The following is a 17,699-nucleotide window of genomic DNA, read 5'->3' on the forward strand; positions in this document are numbered from 1 at the left end:
AAGTCGACTGTGTAGCCTCGCCAAAAACGTCTGGGCGACAAAATTCAACATGGTGGTAAGTTTTGATTTGAATTGAGTTATCGGTAAGTCTTGATTTCCTACTGATCTCGCGTGGAAAACAACTCTAACAGTTTATTATTGTTTAAAGCTACCTCTGTCTCTTCTACGGACGGCACAAAACCACCCTATGGTAGGCATACCTTTCACAATGCTGTGGTATTACTTTGCACGTTACACTTTGTTCGAGTCTTTTTTGTTCGGCAGGCATTTGTAAATTATTAACTCATATTACTTCCGTGATATTTGAGAATTTAAGTGTAGCTTACAAAGAAACGTCGTAAAAAGTCGTGTGCAGTCATGTTCAAGTTTGTAGATGCCTAAGAAAATATTTGCAGAAGGGATTGTTACATGCACATTTGTAACAATCGTTTTCTTACATTTGGTGGATACTGATGTACTTCGAATAAGGCCAACTTTATCATAAGCACTGATAGCACTTGTGGATGCATTTTTTTTTCTCTTTACAGCTGGTGGAACTGAAAAATGGAGAGACGTACAATGGCCATCTTGTAAGCTGTGATAACTGGATGAACATAAATCTTAGAGAGGTCATTTGCACTTCCAGAGTAAGTTCATTTGTCATTGCTACAGTGCCACTGAAAAGTAAGTTGACAGTCTCGACTCGAAACGTGATTAAGTTGATCTTCTAAAATTTAGAGAATCGAAAATCAAGAATTAAGGCTCAAGAATCAAGAATCAAGATGCTCAAAGAACTTGTTGAGATTCTTGTTCCACAGTTTCTAGGAAATAATTTATCTTTTGTATTAATTATTCCATTACTAACATACATTTTCTGAAAGAACTATAAAGTTTTTTATGTGTTTAGCAGTGATTTTTATAATTTCTAAACTCTCTTTCAGGATGGTGACAGGTTTTGGAAGATACCTGAGTGTTATGTGAGAGGCAGCAACATTAAATATCTTAGGATTCCAGATGAGGTACAACTTGACTGAACACAATTTTTAATGACTGTTTCCCAACTGACCAGTGAAATGATTTTAATATAAACTGTACAACAAATCCTTTTACGCCTTTACATCAGAGTGGATATTCTCTATACTGTTCTCTATACATTTCCTATGATAATGACAAGGAGAATATGTTGAATGATTAAGAACTTCTTAAGCATGTGATTATTTCCTTATTCTCATGACGTGAATGTTTAATTTAGTGGCAATATTGTATGAAGAAATAAGATAATGGTCACTTTAAAAGTGAAACTTAAATGAAACCAGGTTGCAAATTATCAGACCTGGTATCTCCTATGTGGGGCTAGTTTATGTTTTCATGTAACCCATGTATCCTTTTTTGTCAATACTTCAAAGGTTATTGACATGGTGAAAGATGAAATGGTGAAACAAGGGAAAAGCAGAGGTACAGGAAGACCAGGTAAAGTAACCTGGATTGTTGAAACAGAAAGGGTTGTTTTTTGCTACAGCATCTAAAGCACCTTGACATCAGCTAGGCCCCATACTGGTTGGTCTCTATTATCATGTAGACAGCTGTACCTATGAGAGTCTGCTCACATTGTTCTTAATATCTTTGGATGATCACTAGCTCACATTTCAATTTTCTCACATACATATATCAAGTGCTGGATTGGAAAATTTAATTTTTTGATCCAGGTCAATCTTTCTTTCCATAGATCTGTGAGCTTTTTCTCCTAACACTGGATAAATCTCTTTATTCTCCTTATCAGGAGCTTTTCATTTGCATATAACTGATCCACTTTTTGATGTGTTTTATCCTCAGGACGAGGTGGCCGTGGTGGGGGTGGAGGCCGTGGAGGTCACAGAGAAGGTGGCAGTGGAGGAGGAGGAAGAGGGGGATCATTTGGTGGGCGTGGTGGAGGAAGAGGGGCAGGGGGCCAAAAGAGAAATAGAGATGATAGCTCTGGAAAGTAGTGTGATGGCTTTGATGTACATGTAAATATATGTAGCTATCAATTTCATAAAATACTTGATACAGTAGGTACAAAAATAGTTTTTTTCTATCTTATGCTTCTATGTAAGCTGCATACATGGTTTTTATCAGGCATAAGGAATCTAAGTTAATGAAGCTGTGGTATTCCTGTGGACACTCTTTGAGCTACTTGTACATATGTTACTGTTTAAGGTAGAAAACATCATCTACATATACATATCTGTAGCAAACGCAAGTGTTATTTAAATAGGTTGCATCGGTGTACATGTGTCTGTCTCTTTATCTTATAGTTTCTTTGCTCATGAAGAAGAGCTGGAAGCAAGCTGAAATATTTTTGTAAATTGTCAACTTCAACAACTGTACCTTGAAACTATTAAGTGCATCAAATTAGGGGGCATTTTGTTTCCTTGTATTGTTTATTTTGTGTAGTAATTGAAATTGTGCCCAACAAACCAGAGCTTCAATGCATCTTAGTTAAGATTTTATATTGAGAACTATGGTAAGATTTCATTTTGCTTATAGTAACCTACTTTAACCCACTATTGCTTGTAGCAAACAGCACAATGTTCTTTTTTTGATTAAAAAATTATTACTTTCATTTGTTTGATGCAACATTTGCCTCTTGTCTCTCCTTTCCCCTCACAATAGTCCATAGCACATTATTGTTTTTGCTTAGTTGCCGAGCCTTTGAGAAGGAATGAGGCAAAGGTTGACCCTGTTATTTTACAAATGTTGCTGCTTTTCAAATGCAAATTACTTTTTTTTCATGCTAACTAGATACTGGTCTCTATCACTACAAGGTCACCTTCAGACTCACTCCAAATCCAAGGCTTGGCAACTAAGTACACAATTTTAAATTGGCCTATTCTCGTCTGGACAAGAAAGGATTCATTTAGTGAGAAGGTATTAAATGAAAAGTACAGCTCAAACAATACGTAACTGTGTAGGGTTTTAAGGCTATAGACTGATGCTTGAATGAAATGAACCTATGTTTTTTAACCAACAAAATTTTGAACTTTACATTCTCATTAAAAAAGAACCCCTCTTTCTCTCCCACTTGAGTGTTTTTTTCCTTTGTAGAATCATAATTTTTTGCGAAAAGAAAACCGAGAACTGTATTGGTATGCACCAATTTCAATTTGAACTCGTTTTGCATACTAAAAACAGTTATGAATACAAATATGCACCAATATAGCTATAGTTGCGTAGAGGAACGATAACGTGTAACAGTCCCTTTCATTCTAGGATTGATCAGCATATGATTTCTCCTAACAACCTTAACCCTTCATTTAGCATACAAGTAAAAAGAATTTAGAGAACCATCAGCAAGGTAACATTGTTTGAGTGTCGCACCAGTTTCTCACGTCCAGCCAGTAGAGACGTAAATATCATTGATCTGTTGAAAGAATTGGTTTTAGATCTTAGGGTTATGTTGATGTTTATGCGCAAATGTTATAAGTACACGAAGCTATTAAATATTTATACTGCAGTCGAACCTGGCAGTCACTCGCTGGGAAGGACGATGAAAATCGCCATTTCATGCCATAATTAACCTCGATATACTGAAACCTCACTCAAAAATACTTTTAACATTGATTTCGAGAGACCAAAATGTATTGAATTTTACCTGAAAGATAATTCTTAGTTTTATTTGAGTAATTCCGATTTAAGTGAACGATTAATACAAGTGGGGGACCATACGAAAAGGCCATTGAGACTCAGCAAAGGGTAACCGCTACCGCTATATAGACGTGACTGCTCATTAGAGGTAAAACCCAAAGTAATTTCGGGACTTAAAAACCGACCGCTTAATACAAAGTGACAGCTTAATACCGTGCCGTTTACTACAGTTTCGACTGTATTTAGAAAATTTTCAATGGTAATAAGACTGAGTGGGGTCCAATTCGTGCTCAAATCGGGCTGGTGAGAACCAATCATGTTCGAGAATTTCGTTATAGTTTTGATTATAATCCACTATAGGCACCCTTCCATGAATCGGCATCACATCGAGGCGATTACTAGAAAATTAAGATCTACAAAATAAAGAAAACAAACTTTGGTTAGAGTTTATTTGCTTTAAGGGAGCATTCATCTTGTCGAACTGAACCGTTTTGAAATATCACTCTCCTTTTCATGTTTAGAAAAATCTCCAGAAAACTAGATATAAATGAATGGTTTGTCATCGTGGAGTCTGGAGATATTTTAAACTCCAAAGATTGCTTTTGTGGCAGACAATTGCGAACGTTCTTGAATGAGAAACTTGCCATGTTTGTTCAAGTGAATTGAGGTTGCCGTGGTTACCATCGCTGTCAGAGAGAGCCGAAGGCGAATACATAAGTTGTGTTTGTTAACGACATGTATACAGGTGCCTTTGCGGGGTGATTGTCTTGCGCCCTGTGGATAACAATTAAATGCAATATTTTCATCACAATCATGATCAGAGTCGGTGGAAAAAAAAATTAAAACTAATCTTCTTTGTTCCGTTCTAAAGAAAAGTGTCTTTGCTAACATGCGGCCATAAAATATATGAAAACACTTTTGTTGTATAAAGAATTGAGGAATTTTAATTAGGAACCTTCGATCAGAAAGAGATTTCTGATGAGAGACATCGTGAAGTCTGCATTTTTTTGAACGTCATATTCAGAATCAGAACATATATATATATAAATATTTGGAAGGGTTACGACAACTAATTAGTTAGAAAAGGCCGACAATGATGCTTAGTAGATGTCATTTTTGGAAAGCCTTATGGATGATTTTGGAGCTAGTGGTTAAGGAGCGACAAATTTTATGTATGTACATATATTTATGAGGCTTACAAGAAAGACAATCCTCATCGGTGCGGAAATGGAAAAAAGAAATGATATTGAGATCAGTTTATGAGGCAAGATATTGGTTCTGTTTATCATTTTAGTTTCCTAAAGGTTTTTTAGCCTGGGGCAAATCGGGAAAGTAAAATCTTAAGATTGAAAAATAGGTTTTAAGCTGCGTGATCTTGTGGAAATACCGATAATGCAAAGGAAATAAGAGTTTATTTGGAAGCACTTTGTAAAGATTTCAGTTAGGTAAATGTGGGCATTCACTCCCATTAAATTTTTTCCATTAGCGAGCAAATAAAACATACTGGGCTTTTGCTGAAGCAATTAAGGCTAGTACCCGATTGGACTGGTTCTTGATAATGTAGGTCATTTTAATTCGGAGATCTGATCAAACAAATTCAAAATAGGAAATGCAGATGCCTTCAACATGAGTGGATGATCACTTGGACTTTCCAAGGGTTTTGATTTTCTCCTGAATGTTCGCTCTTATGATGAATGGTCGATTAGGAAAAGAGTAAGAGCGCTAGACAATGAAAACTCACACCAAGATAATTTGCGTCGTATATTTCGTCTCATCCATTGTTGTTTTCAAGAATCTCTTCTGTCATTTTTTTTAACCACTTTCTTTTTGAGAGTCTTGGATACAAAAAAAGCATGAATAATTTAAATATTTAAGATAAGATTAAATATCACACCGGTGAAGTTACGAGTCAAGCTGCCGCAAAACCTTCATCGTTAAAACAGTTTCTGCAGATCGCAAGGTACAAAATTATTAAGCCTTTGTTACCCAGCGAGATAATCACCACATGTATTTTACAAGGAAAGACGTTATCAGAACGGAACTGAAGAATAGGAGTTCGTTATTTGGGAGACGACAATGTTTTACCGACTAAAGGTACTGCATTTGCAATTAAGCAATTGTTGTTCAAAACGTGTAACTGATGGCAACCTCTTACCACGTTAGAATTGAGGTCACATCGGAGTAAGACACATTCATGTCAGTTTCTGCCCTATTAAACGCAAGCACAAGTTTTTTTCTGACTTAAAGGTATCATCTCACGAATTATTTTCTTTGAAGTCAATATCTATTGGATTGCACCGACCGGATGAGCTTACCAAGAAGCAGACAATACATCGGTTTTACAGTTGATTTTACACAACCATATTAGCACTGGGTATCGTCGTTTTAAGGATTCAATCCACGAAAAAGTTTATACGCTTACTGATCGAAGCTTGAACCGAGGAAAAATGTCGAAGACATTGCTTCTACCACCAAGAAGTCTCAGCTTAATCGTTTTCGAATCTGTCGCTTCGGTTGCACTCATCATTCTGTCTTTAGTTGGTAATGTTTTAATTCTAACAGCGCTGTATCGTAACCCGCGGTTAAGAAACACTACAAATAATTACATCGCCGCTCTTGCGGTGACGGACCTTCTCAGTGCTTGTGTCCCAGGAACTCTCTTTGCAAGTACACTTATTGCGGGGAGACTGGTCTTTGGAATGCCCTTATGTCGGCTGAGTGGTTTCCTGGTTCACTTTCTGACCTATTTTTCCATGACAACGATGACCTTGACAGCAGTCAACCGTTACTTCCGCGTTGTAAGGCCCCAGTTGTACCGGAAGTTGTTCACCAAGACAAGGTCTCGGGGAATTTTAGTAGTTTTCTGGCTTGTTATCGCCGGCTTCGTTTTTTATCCGACGGCGCTTGGCATGGGAACGTTTACGTTCAACCCTGTGCTGTCATTCTGCGCATACACTTTTGCGAGTCAAAGCGCAGAAACGGTATTTACAGTGACAGTGGTCTGCGTTTTTGTCGTCTTTTCCTTGTCGGTAATTTGCGTGTGTTATTATCACGTTTCCAAAGAGATTCGCAGACACAACGTCGGAATACGTCTCTCCCTCCAAGGTGTTTCCGTCCAAGAAATAAATCTGTCCAAAGTACTCTTCATCGTGGCTTTCGCGTTTGCTTTATGTTGGATTCCCACGTTTGTGGTCGTCTTGATCATAAGGGTCATTTTGGATGGGGCCCCACACGAATTAGCTGTGGTGATTCCCTTCTTGATTCAGACTTCAAGCGTTTTGAACCCCCTCATATATGGAGTATTGAGTCCACCCTTCCGTCGAGAGTTCCGCCGTTTGTTTACGCCCAAATGGAGGGCTCGTTCTGGTGATATAAATTCAAATGCATCCTCGCCAACAGGACAGATAGGTCTGGCTCTGGAGCAGATATCTATCGGTCACCCATGCACGGGGCGTGATTCTCGCAGGCAGGGAGATGGTTCAGATGAACTAGCACAGTTTCCAAGCTTAAAGGTTGCCTGGTCGGTATAAGCATATTTTGTAAAGTAATTACTTACTCGTCCTTTTAAATCTGTGAGAAGACACGTTACAAAAGATATCATTGTTATTCAATAAACGTGATTATTGAATTGCTGGTCTCGTTATTGTGAGACCTTTGATGCTACTGTAAAGTATTAAACTGAGTGTCTAATAAAATGAGTCTGGGAATGCATCGAACCAGTTTGGCTTTACTGCACTCTGTGATTGGTCTTGAAAACTACCGCCACCTTCTCAACCAATCAGATGCAAAACTAACAGTAGATGTAGCTTGGTCACAAACTTGAAGTGGGTCAGGCGTAAATACTTCGAGTTCTTATTGGCTCTTTGGGATGTTATCATTTGTTCTGATTGGCCTTTGTTGATCCGTCGTAGACTGGTTCGACTCTTCCGATATTGCCAACTTAAGGTGGAAAACCGTCGAATTTCCGTGACTCTCCAACAGTAAACCAATAGATTGATAGAGGAATTGAACAGCAAAATCATTCCCGATACGAATAAGGTGTTCTTGGTCTACTCCATTTGGAATAAAATCGCCACTACAAAACTCACTTCAAAGAGCAAATAACAGAGAAAAATTGCACTAAAAACAAACAGAACTTCCAAAACAGACTTCCTGTACTTGGATATTTCCAATTAAGAAAATCCGTGCAATCTTGTCGCTAATTTGTTTTGATTCTGAATCTGCTCTTTCCGCCGTCGCAATATTGCGAAAATTTTATGATAGGAGATGGCAATTAGCAATTCCGGAAATACCTAAAACGAAGCCAAAATAAATGGATGCCTTTCCATACCAATCTATGGTAGAAAACCAGAAGTAAAACGAACATAGAAGACAAAAACCAAGAAATAGCAAATTAACTTGATCACACGGCTTACAGTGATGGTGGTGGCAAATCCCATCGCAGATGCAAAACAAAGGCAAGATATCGATCAACAGTTATCGCAGCGATGGTCACCAGAGAGACAACCACAAGGAGACTCCCGGAGGATACAGCATGGCCCTTGTGACGCGATACAGCGACATATTGCAAGTTTTTGTACCCATCGGGTGTAAGACACGCATGGGCTGAACGAAAATACCGACAATAAAGTCGTGGATTATGCGAGAATGAAAAGAAATACGGTAAACGGTGCTTGTAATGAAAATGTCTCTTTTATGGTCCACATAACTAAAAGGTTGCCTGTCCTAGTGACAATACTTGATATGGTGCTGACTAAACAAGAAGCGATGGCCGGAGCGACTGTAATATTTTTAACGTCTCCAGGAAAAATAACGAGACAGCTATTGGAAGAAAAGGTGGCGTTAAAACGCGCGGAAGGATCCGTGATTAGAAGGTGCCTGGGGAGGATATTAATTACAATGAATGTAAATTTAGTGGAATCTCTTTCAAGCAATCACTTTGTATTACTAGCTGGTGGCTGTCTTAAAAAAAAGTTGATTAAAATCAAATTTCCACACCTTTCTTTGTTAGGTTAAGTTACAAAAATCAAACGGGGATTCGAAAGCTTGAGAACTCATTATTGAATTCAGAGTAAGTAAGAATTTCAAGTTATGAACTCGTTCGAAATGAGTCACATGGCAAACCACCTATGAATTGATTTCAATAAACGAAGAAGTAGAACTAGTAAATGAGATAAAAATTACCTGCTCTTTATTCGTATAAACCTAATATTTTTCGACTCCGGGAGTGATTTTATATCCCGCCCATGTGCTTCAGTTTTTGTCGGTTTGCTTCTCACAATAGAGCACCATGATGCTGTCGAAGTTTACTAATTAAAATTTCAGAACTACAGTAGCCCACAACTGCCAAGGCAAAAGAAATAACCCCGCAGCAAAAGAAATAACCTCGCGGCAATAGAAAAAGACTCACGGCAAAAAGAACAACCTTACGACAAAAAGGAAAAAACTAACGACAAAAGAAAAAACCTCCTTTTGCCATGAGGCGTAAGTTTTTTCCTTTTTGTCGTAAGGTACTTCCTTTTGCCGTGAGTCTTTTTCTTAAGCCGCGAGGTTATTTCTTTTGCCGTGACAGTTGTGGGCCACTGCACAGAACACTGTTGATATATAGATTTGACTGATTTTAAAACTTTTTATTCCCACAGTTGTAAAATTATCAAAAGCTCTTCTCCAAATATGAATCATTTGTTAGGACTAAAATCAAACAATGCATTTAAAAAGTTCAGACTGCAATTTGAAAATTGGAAAAGTTGCAGGTGCTGACGAAAATAGTTCTGATAAGAATTCCAGTACATCCTAAATCAGTTTTATTGTTCTCCGGCAATTAATTATAAATAGAAATTATAACATAGCTATTAAATTTGTCTAATCAAATTCAATTGCGTGCGCGTGTTTCATATTCCTATTGTGAACGCTCATGACGTCAGCAAACAAACCCTCGAGAAAAAATTGTCTCCGCGATTTTTTACTTTGGGATTTTACTATTAAAAAACTGGTTAAGACTTCGACTTGGGAACCTTGCGATGCCTTCCTAGATTTGTTTGTAAGTCGAACTTTCTGTCACAAAAAGCCAGGATGTGGCCTGTTGTAAATTAGCCAATGACACAGCATCTTTGTTTTTCTTTTGGATGCATGCTTCATATCTCGATGAACGTACGCTGACGTATGAACCAATTGTTAATTATCAACGCGCTTAAGCGTAGCAGAGGGAATATTAACCCTTTTACAACATTAAACCGTCGGGTTGAAAATGTTATAAAACAATTGGTTCATATGTCAGTTGTGCGTTCAGGAAGCACGTGGGATGTTTGGAGAGCACTCAAGAAGCTAGAGTTACTGTAGGCTACGCCTCGAGCAACTCTTATGCATCTTTCGTGCTCTCCAAACTTCCCACGTGCTTCCTATCGCGATGAACGCACGCTGACGTATGAACCAATTGAAAATAAATGAGTCGACAATCCCCGAATAACAATCGTAGAGTGCGTTGGAGCTCACCCTTTGAGATGGAAAAATGCGTTGAATTATGATTACAAAAACAACAATAGTCGTAATTTTCAATTTACAAAATTCTTATCTATTGACTTTGTCCTTAACGACAAAAGAAGTCTTTCAGGTAAACGGCCAAAATCGGCCAGTGGCAAATCTTCCAGTTGTCGATTTTCTTTCTCAGCCGCGAGAAATGCTAACACCAAAGCCAATGAATACTTAACTTTCGGCTTCTTTTTGAATATTGGTTTTCTTCCCCTTGAAGAGAAGTTTGAACCTCACTGTCTGTCAACGATGCGGATTTTTAAGTGCCATATTTCGAGAAAGTTCCGACAAATTACATGTATTGAGAATCGTGAAGGCTTTGCCGTTCATTCATCAACCTGAAAGCCAGAAATCCCTGTATAACAGCGCAGTTTATGTGATAAAGTCTTTTTTGAACTCCGATGAAGCTATAACATTTACTTATTTTTCACAGGTACAAATATAACTTTCCAAGCTCTTCAGTAATCAAGCTTATATCTTGCATTTGAACAGAGAAATGAATGGTGAAAAGAATTGTCACCCATATGGGAGAAACGAGATGAGCTACTGATCATGTGATTATGACTCATTGAATGTGTCGCAAAGTACACTAGGTTATCATTATTGCGTGGTTCGACTCGTCTAAGACTCACAACCCCATGTGGTAAACGCTGACCCTGTTAGTTCACTGTAATTTCGAAATCGCAAAGCGCCGAATATCCGGCATTCTCCAACAGTTAACCAGTGAATATATCGAAGCGAGAGGATGTTCTTGCTTATCAGTGATCCAAAGACAAACACGATCGCAAAACATAAGGCACAAGGTAGAAAACTTAATATCACTGCATCAAGCACTTAAAGAATGGCGAACACAGATTTTCTGTACTTGAAAGTACTTCTGTCGGATAATCCGTCTGTTCCTCTCACGTTGTTCAGACTTTGCCTCCCAATCTGGCGTTTTTATCGCCACAATATTGCGAAAACCCGACGATAACAAAATGAAATGGCTATGATACTTACAAATGTTACAATGAAAGCTAGAATTATCATAGATTTCCTAAAACAGTCATCTTTTGAGAACTATAAGTAAACGGCTAACACAAATGAGACTAAAAATTACAATATTCGACTTGATCAATAGTTTCATCGCAGATGTAAAGAGAGAGCGAGGTATCGATCCACACTTATGATTTAAATGGCTATAAACGACGTAAAGGAAAGAAAGCAAATCACTCGGTCAAACAAGAAATAAAAGCTCCAATTGTACGTTTGTGGGGACATGAAAAAAAAAATTAAATGAGAATTCTCTCCCTTGTTTCAAAACATGCTTCTCTATGACTTCAAATTACTTTTAAAAATTAGTACATATCTTTTTGTCGTTCTTTGTCGGTGAGATAACAAAACTTTTCATAAATGTGTTACCACGCTGATTTTCAACATATATCATAAATTGGAAATTGCTTTATTCTAAGATGCTTTTGTGTGCTTTTATTAAAAGAATTTTAGATCTCCTCGAAGATGTATAATTATGTACTATAACCAGAAACAACATTTCACCTGCCAGGTTTTAGCCATATACACCTTGACATTGGTATTCATATTTTCCATACGGTTCTCTCTGCATTTCCCAAGGTACTGAAAAGGAAAATGTTTTTGACAATAAAGAGCTTCCTTCATTGGTGATCATTTCCTTTATTTTTCATGACCTTTAAATTAATTCTCCACGAGGAATTGAACCGGAGACCTTCGGAAATCGCGCTTCTGGACGCTGTACTACTAAGCCACAGAGACTCAACAAAGAGCTAAGCACTAGGTTCATATATCGTGTTCCGCATGCATTCTGCTTGATACTAGTAGTGTTGTTTACACCTATAGCATCACGAACCAAGGTTTGCTTAAAACTACAATAATAATCAATTATTCAGTGACGTCTCAGAATTACACTTCACTTAACTGATTCAGAAAATTGAAAAGTCTGAATTATTTACTCGTATTAAAAAGGAAAAACTGATATCTTCCTAATAACCGTCAACCGTTAAAGGTCGTAAGAAGGCACTAAAAATTATTAACCATCAAATGTTAAAATCGCAACAAATAAACGGTTAATCATCAGATTCCCCCCCCCAACCTCAGGAGATTTTTGACGTGAACGGCTCCAAGAGGCTTTTTAAGAGAAGATTTTTTAAAAAATTATTAATTTTCAAGGCTTGTTTTGAGTTTACATTTGATATAGCTCCTCATTTATCAACCACAGGAAAACGTTTGTGTGATTTTATAACTTTCAGTAGCGCTAAATTTTTAATTAAAAGCACAGCATCAAAGTTTTTCTTTCAATCTTATAAAATACATAATTGCCTCAGAGGCAGGTGATCTTTTATTGATTAATTTTTGCGTGTTTATGTCTATAAAGATGTAAAGGCAGCATGCATTTTTCTCCTTAGTGCAGTTTAACGGCGAGAGGTTATCAAGTTCCATTCCAAGAGTCAATAGGATTAGCAGCCGAAATTTGCGGAAAGAGTTTGGTCTCATACAACTCCCTCACTATCAGGTGAGCTGCTTAAAATACTAAGCCCCTACAAAATGGGAAACGACTCCAATGTATCAAAATATATTTTTCAGCCTCATGATTGTTATATGTATAAAACAGAACCCCGATTTGAAGGTTTCAGTGAGAGGGGAGGTATGTTTGACGGTTGACGATAAAAAGTTCCATTTTAGGGCCTTTGGCTGGTGACTGTTATTAGCAAAATGCTTCTTCTTGTGTGTCATACACAAGATATGCTTTTCATTACAGTTCGTATCCTTTTCCTTCAATCCATGCCCCTGTCAAAAGAGCTCCTCAATATTTTTTTTACTTTTAACTTTGATATCTCTCGAAATTAAGACTATTTAAAAGGAAAATTGTTCACGGAAGAAAATTGTGGCACTCAGGGCCAAAACTAATCACATTTAGGACTTAATCACATTTTTGGTCAGTTATCATAGGCATAGCACTTTAGCACAAAAGTTCGAATTTGAATTCGAAATAAGTCGTGCTAACAATCTGTAATTTGATTCTTATTCCACGCAGCTTGATATAAGTTTTCTTCCACTGGATCTGGAGAGAAGCAATGAATTCATCGAGCAACTTCAGTACTACCCCTTTAATCAACTGCCCTATTACATTTCTCGGTATTTTTCCAGGGGAAAATGTCAAAATGGCTTCAATCATTGCAGCGGCTGTGTTGAATTTCATCTCAAGCTTTATCGCCACAACAGCCAACTTTTTGGTCATGTGGGCCATTAAAGGGACACCTTCACTGCATACACCATCCGCTGTATTTCTCTTTACCCTGGCATTATCAGACTTTGTAATTGGTATTTACGTCCAACCCTTATGCGCCGCACTTCTTTTGGCCGCTTTGACTCACAATCTCTCCCTGTTTTGTACGATCAGCGCTATACTGTACCCAGTCGGTACTTACCTTTCGTTTTACTCGTTCATGGCAATTGCTGCTGTAACTATTGATCGCTATCTCGCTCTTGTTTTACATCTACGATACGCCGCTATCATTACTATAAGCCGCGTGATCAAGTTTAACATCGCAGTTTTTATTGTCTCCTTTCCAGTTGTATTATGTTATTGGTTTTCGAGGATCGACTGGATCAGAACTACTTCTCTCTTCATTGCAATTTTCTTATTCATTTTTGGCACATTTGCGATTCCCTTCTGTTATCGGCGGATTTTTATGATTTTGCGGCGACATAAAAAGCAGTTACAGGATCAAAACGACTTAGCAAAGAGGATTCACGGATTTTCAGAGAATGACCTCTCCAAGTACAGGAAATCTGTCCTCGCAATTCTTTATGTGTTTGGTGTAAAGGTATCAAGTTATATGCCATGTATTATTAGTTTTACGTCAGCGAATTTCTTTGACGAGGGCGTAAGCTGGGAAGTTACTTTTGTCTCAGCTATAGTGGTGCTGTGGAATTCTACATTCAATCCACTGTTTTATTTTTGGAGAATTACAGAAATTCGACGGTTTGCAATCTCGAAATTGCGACGCATATCTAGAGTCAGCAGTCTACCGCACAATGCTGTGCACGTTGAACCAGTCAACGTCACACTGAACGCATCATGTATTTGCACTAAAAGTACACAAGCTATCACCAATACTGATACAGAATGGTAAGATACAAAGACGTAAACCTCAGGGATTATCCCTCTGAGAAAATTAGAAAAATAAAAGAGGAACAGAGGTAGCGAAAACTCTTCTCTTTTTGGTTGAACATCATCTAAACTCTTAGTCACTTTGGGGAAGGTGTAGGATTTTGTAAAGTAGGTAATTAATAACTTTTATCAATAGATGGTGACACATAAACAGCATTAAACTTATGACCGGATGGCCCTCTATATTAACCCTTTGACTTCTAAGAGTAACTAGCATCTAATTTCTCCTTACAAAATCACCCCTGTATCAAACATGAAGGTCACGAGAATAAATAAAATGATAACTAACTTAAGAAGCTCTTGATTGTTCAACAAATTCTCCTTTTCAGCACCTTGGAAATGTTAAGAAAACAGTATGGAGAATATACATTTTGACATTAGGGTGTAAAGAGCTAAAAGATCCAATAAAAGAGTTCAACACTATGCAAAAAAAAATTTTTCTTTTCGATAGCAGAACTAAAAGAAAAGGCGGTGGTTGATTTACTTGTTTCGACACTGCGATCCCACTGGTTCCCCATGATATTCTCCTTGAATTGTTATATTTGTTTTTTATTTACTTTGGGCATCATGAACGAAAAGTGATTAAAAAAGATGACAGACGTTCAGTGTAATTTTAGGGATTAACTTTTTCTTTGAAAAGTACTTTTGCAAGTGTAGAGATATTGCGTTATCCTATTCTGCACGTGTCTCGGCACGTGTCCTCTGATCACCAGTTTGATTTCAGCCAATCATCTACCTTAGCATAACAAGTAATTATGTAATAACATGGTTCATCACCGCGTGTCCGCAGCACTCAGACCTCCTTGGATATTCCTTGTTTTGGTCGATTAAAAATGTTGGTCTTTGACTCGCCTGTTGATTCGTATTGATCTCGTTACAGCAAGTAAAACAACGAAAACCTTTGGTGATTATACTTTCGTATCTGTTGTATCAATTACGTTTTAATTTGTTCAGGCGAGTTCCATGCAATCCTTTTGTACAAAACATCGGTCGAACAGCAACAAAACCTAATCAATTTAAAGTTTTTTATCCGGTCCTGGGGTCAAAAAGGAATTTTAATTAAAACCGCACTATGAAGCAAGTTCAATGTAAGCTGGGAAAACTGACCCCACAGACTGAACTATTGTACTAAAAAGTATTAGGTAAGGTGAACTTTTTGCTTAAAGAAAGTGATAGTTTTTGTTGCGATGAAAATAACCATTTTAAAAAGGTGGATCTGAGTTTTGCAGGTTAGTCAATTGCAGGGAAAAAGGAATCTTAACTCAGTACTGAGGTACGTGAGTGACATTTTACTAAATGTTTTAGCACATATTTGTAGGCTGTTTCACTGCTCGGCTCTCCTGGCAGTAGGAATTTAAGTTCTCAAGTCTGCTTGAATGTAAGAGGGATTTTATGAAAACTTCTGATTCTCTCTCGATTTCACCAAATCGGCAACAGGCAAACGTCGTTTTAGAGACGAAGGTCTGCAAAGAAACTGCAAAAAAAATACCAAATTATAGATCCAAACGCAAAATAAAGTATTGTCAATACTGACTCAGTTTTTTAAAACTAAAACTAAAATGACAACTTGTTTTTTTAAAAACATTTTTCATTTTGAACAAGTGTTGTTGCGGTATGGTTTGGACCCCACACAAACGCTTTATTAAGGCAATTACAAAGACAACTGCAAGTAAAATATTTTCAAAAAAAATTACATAAAATAGGAGAGGACAAGGTAGTTTAATGTCCTGGCTACTTCCAAAATTTTCTCAATGATTTCCCTACATTTCTCTGTCATAAATTAAGAGAGTTGAACGCACGGTTTGAAAATTGAATTTAAAAAATTCTTTGAGGACTAGCACTGCATATTCAAACCACCACGTATTAAAACCACTTACTCTGGAGCTTAATTGTCTTATGGATTCTTAAACAAGAAACACTTCTTTACGGATAGGTTTGTCTTTCCTTAGTACAGTGCTTGGTGGATAATGAGTGTGTTGAAAATATGAGAAGTTACATGTTGACTGCATGGTCACTAGTTGATGTTTAAGGATTGACTTCTGCGCTGACCGTGATTGACTCTTTCTTTCGTTTCTTTTTCTCAGAAATCATCCTTTGATAGGCATCTTCTCTTACGAGTGGGAGATATGGAGGAACGAACAAACAACTTAACATTTCCTACTAATTTTAGCACTTTCACTGAGACCAATAACTGCCTAGTTGAATTTGATGGAAGTACTTCAATGGAAAATCTTCCTGTGTCTATGTTACATAACGTTGTCAACATTCTATCAATCCCCGTTGCAACAATGGCGAACTTTTTTGTTCTGTGGGCCATAAAAGAGAGACCTTCTTTGCACACACCATCTTCGGTGTTCCTGTTTATACTAGCGCTATCTGATTTTGCAATTGGTGTCTTCGTTCAACCGTTGGTTGTCATTCGATCCTTTGGTGCGGCAGCCCATAATTATCGCTTGTCCTGCATATCCAACGTCTTAATTTTCGCCGTGGGTACCGCCCTTGCTTCCTTGTCCTTCGCGTGCATAACTGAAATAAGTTTCGATCGATACCTGGCACTAGTACTACATCTACGATACAATTCAATCATCACTGTCAGACGTGTGATCAAGTACAAAATCATAGCATCTGTTGCAATCTTTCCAATAACAATATACTTCTGGTTCTCGAAGGAGGATTGGTTCAAGAGGACAGTTCTTACGGTTGCGATCACACTGGCCGCCATCTGCGTCACACTAATTCCTATCTCGTATTACAAAATTTTCATGATATTGCGACGGCACAAAAGGCAGATACAGAACCAAAATAACGTAGCTACATGCACGCAAGGATTTTCTGACACTGACCTTTCTAAGTACAGAAAATCTGTACTTGCAATTTTATACGTTCTTGGGGCAGTCGCCTTAAGTTATATTCCATTAGGAGTATGTACTTGGATGCAAATAGTGTTTCAGACGAAGATAAATCAGTTGGTGACTAGTTCTGCGGGACTATTGGTTTTATTAAACTCCTCGATTAATCCTCTTGTCTACTGCTGGAGGATGACAGAAATTCGAAGGTTTGTTGTCATGAAATTACGTAGCATATTAGGCGTTGATCGTGGAAGACAAGTCCGATCAGTTGGAATGATAACACGTTAACCCTTAACACCCTAACATCAGTATACATATTCTCCAAACTGTTCTCTATACATTTCCCAAGAGGCTGACAAGGAGAATTTGTTTCACAATCAAGAGCAGCTCTAGTTGGTGATCATCTCCTATATTCTCATGACTTTGGCGTTTGATTCAAGGGTGATATTGTAAGGAGAAATTAGATACTAGTCACTCTTGGGGGCTAAAGGTTAAAGGATTACACAGAAACTTCCCCCCCATTCGCGGCA

At 37.7% G+C, this 17,699-nt stretch overlaps 4 protein-coding genes and 1 pseudogene across 4 annotated transcripts; 4 read left to right on the forward strand and 1 right to left on the reverse strand.

The window, feature by feature from the left end:
- The first annotated feature begins 19 nt into the window (after positions 1-19).
- Positions 20-2,581, forward strand: LOC131788028 (probable U6 snRNA-associated Sm-like protein LSm4). The gene is made up of 6 exons (XM_059105113.2): positions 20-55; positions 149-190; positions 528-626; positions 921-998; positions 1,386-1,449; positions 1,813-2,581. Exons 1-6 carry the CDS (start codon positions 50-52, stop codon positions 1,962-1,964), a joined length of 441 nt encoding a protein of 146 aa, XP_058961096.1. The 5' UTR covers positions 20-49; the 3' UTR covers positions 1,965-2,581.
- A 2,929-nt stretch (positions 2,582-5,510) lies between these two features.
- LOC131788012 (melatonin receptor type 1B-A) lies at positions 5,511-7,751 on the forward strand. Its single transcript, XM_059105097.2, has one exon. The coding sequence runs from the start codon at positions 6,051-6,053 to the stop codon at positions 7,131-7,133; it is 1,083 nt and encodes a 360-aa protein (XP_058961080.1). The 5' UTR covers positions 5,511-6,050; the 3' UTR covers positions 7,134-7,751.
- Positions 7,374-8,661, reverse strand: LOC131788043 (adenosine receptor A3-like; annotated as a pseudogene).
- Positions 8,662-13,307: 4,646 nt separating this feature from the next.
- On the forward strand, positions 13,308-14,282 carry LOC131788042 (adenosine receptor A3-like). Its single transcript, XM_066158900.1, has one exon. The coding sequence runs from the start codon at positions 13,308-13,310 to the stop codon at positions 14,280-14,282; it is 975 nt and encodes a 324-aa protein (XP_066014997.1).
- A 2,164-nt stretch (positions 14,283-16,446) lies between these two features.
- LOC131788041 (adenosine receptor A3-like) lies at positions 16,447-17,545 on the forward strand. The gene has a single exon (XM_059105122.2). It carries the CDS (start codon positions 16,447-16,449, stop codon positions 17,455-17,457), a length of 1,011 nt encoding a protein of 336 aa, XP_058961105.2. The 3' UTR covers positions 17,458-17,545.
- Positions 17,546-17,699: the final 154 nt, after the last annotated feature.

Source organism: Pocillopora verrucosa, chromosome 12, assembly GCF_036669915.1.
Source record: "Pocillopora verrucosa isolate sample1 chromosome 12, ASM3666991v2, whole genome shotgun sequence".
NCBI lineage: Eukaryota > Metazoa > Cnidaria > Anthozoa > Scleractinia > Pocilloporidae > Pocillopora > Pocillopora verrucosa.

Coding starts and splice junctions, on each gene's coding strand:
- LOC131788028 (XM_059105113.2), top strand. Junction 999..1,385: donor ATCTTAGGATTCCAGATGAG/GTACAACTTGAC, acceptor AATACTTCAAAG/GTTATTGACATGGTGAAAGA. Junction 1,450..1,812: donor CAGAGGTACAGGAAGACCAG/GTAAAGTAACCT, acceptor TTTTATCCTCAG/GACGAGGTGGCCGTGGTGGG.
- LOC131788012 (XM_059105097.2), top strand. CDS start 6,051: ATGTCGAAGACATTGCTTCTACCACCAAGAAGTCTCAGCTTAATCGTT.
- LOC131788042 (XM_066158900.1), top strand. CDS start 13,308: ATGGCTTCAATCATTGCAGCGGCTGTGTTGAATTTCATCTCAAGCTTT.
- LOC131788041 (XM_059105122.2), top strand. CDS start 16,447: ATGGAGGAACGAACAAACAACTTAACATTTCCTACTAATTTTAGCACT.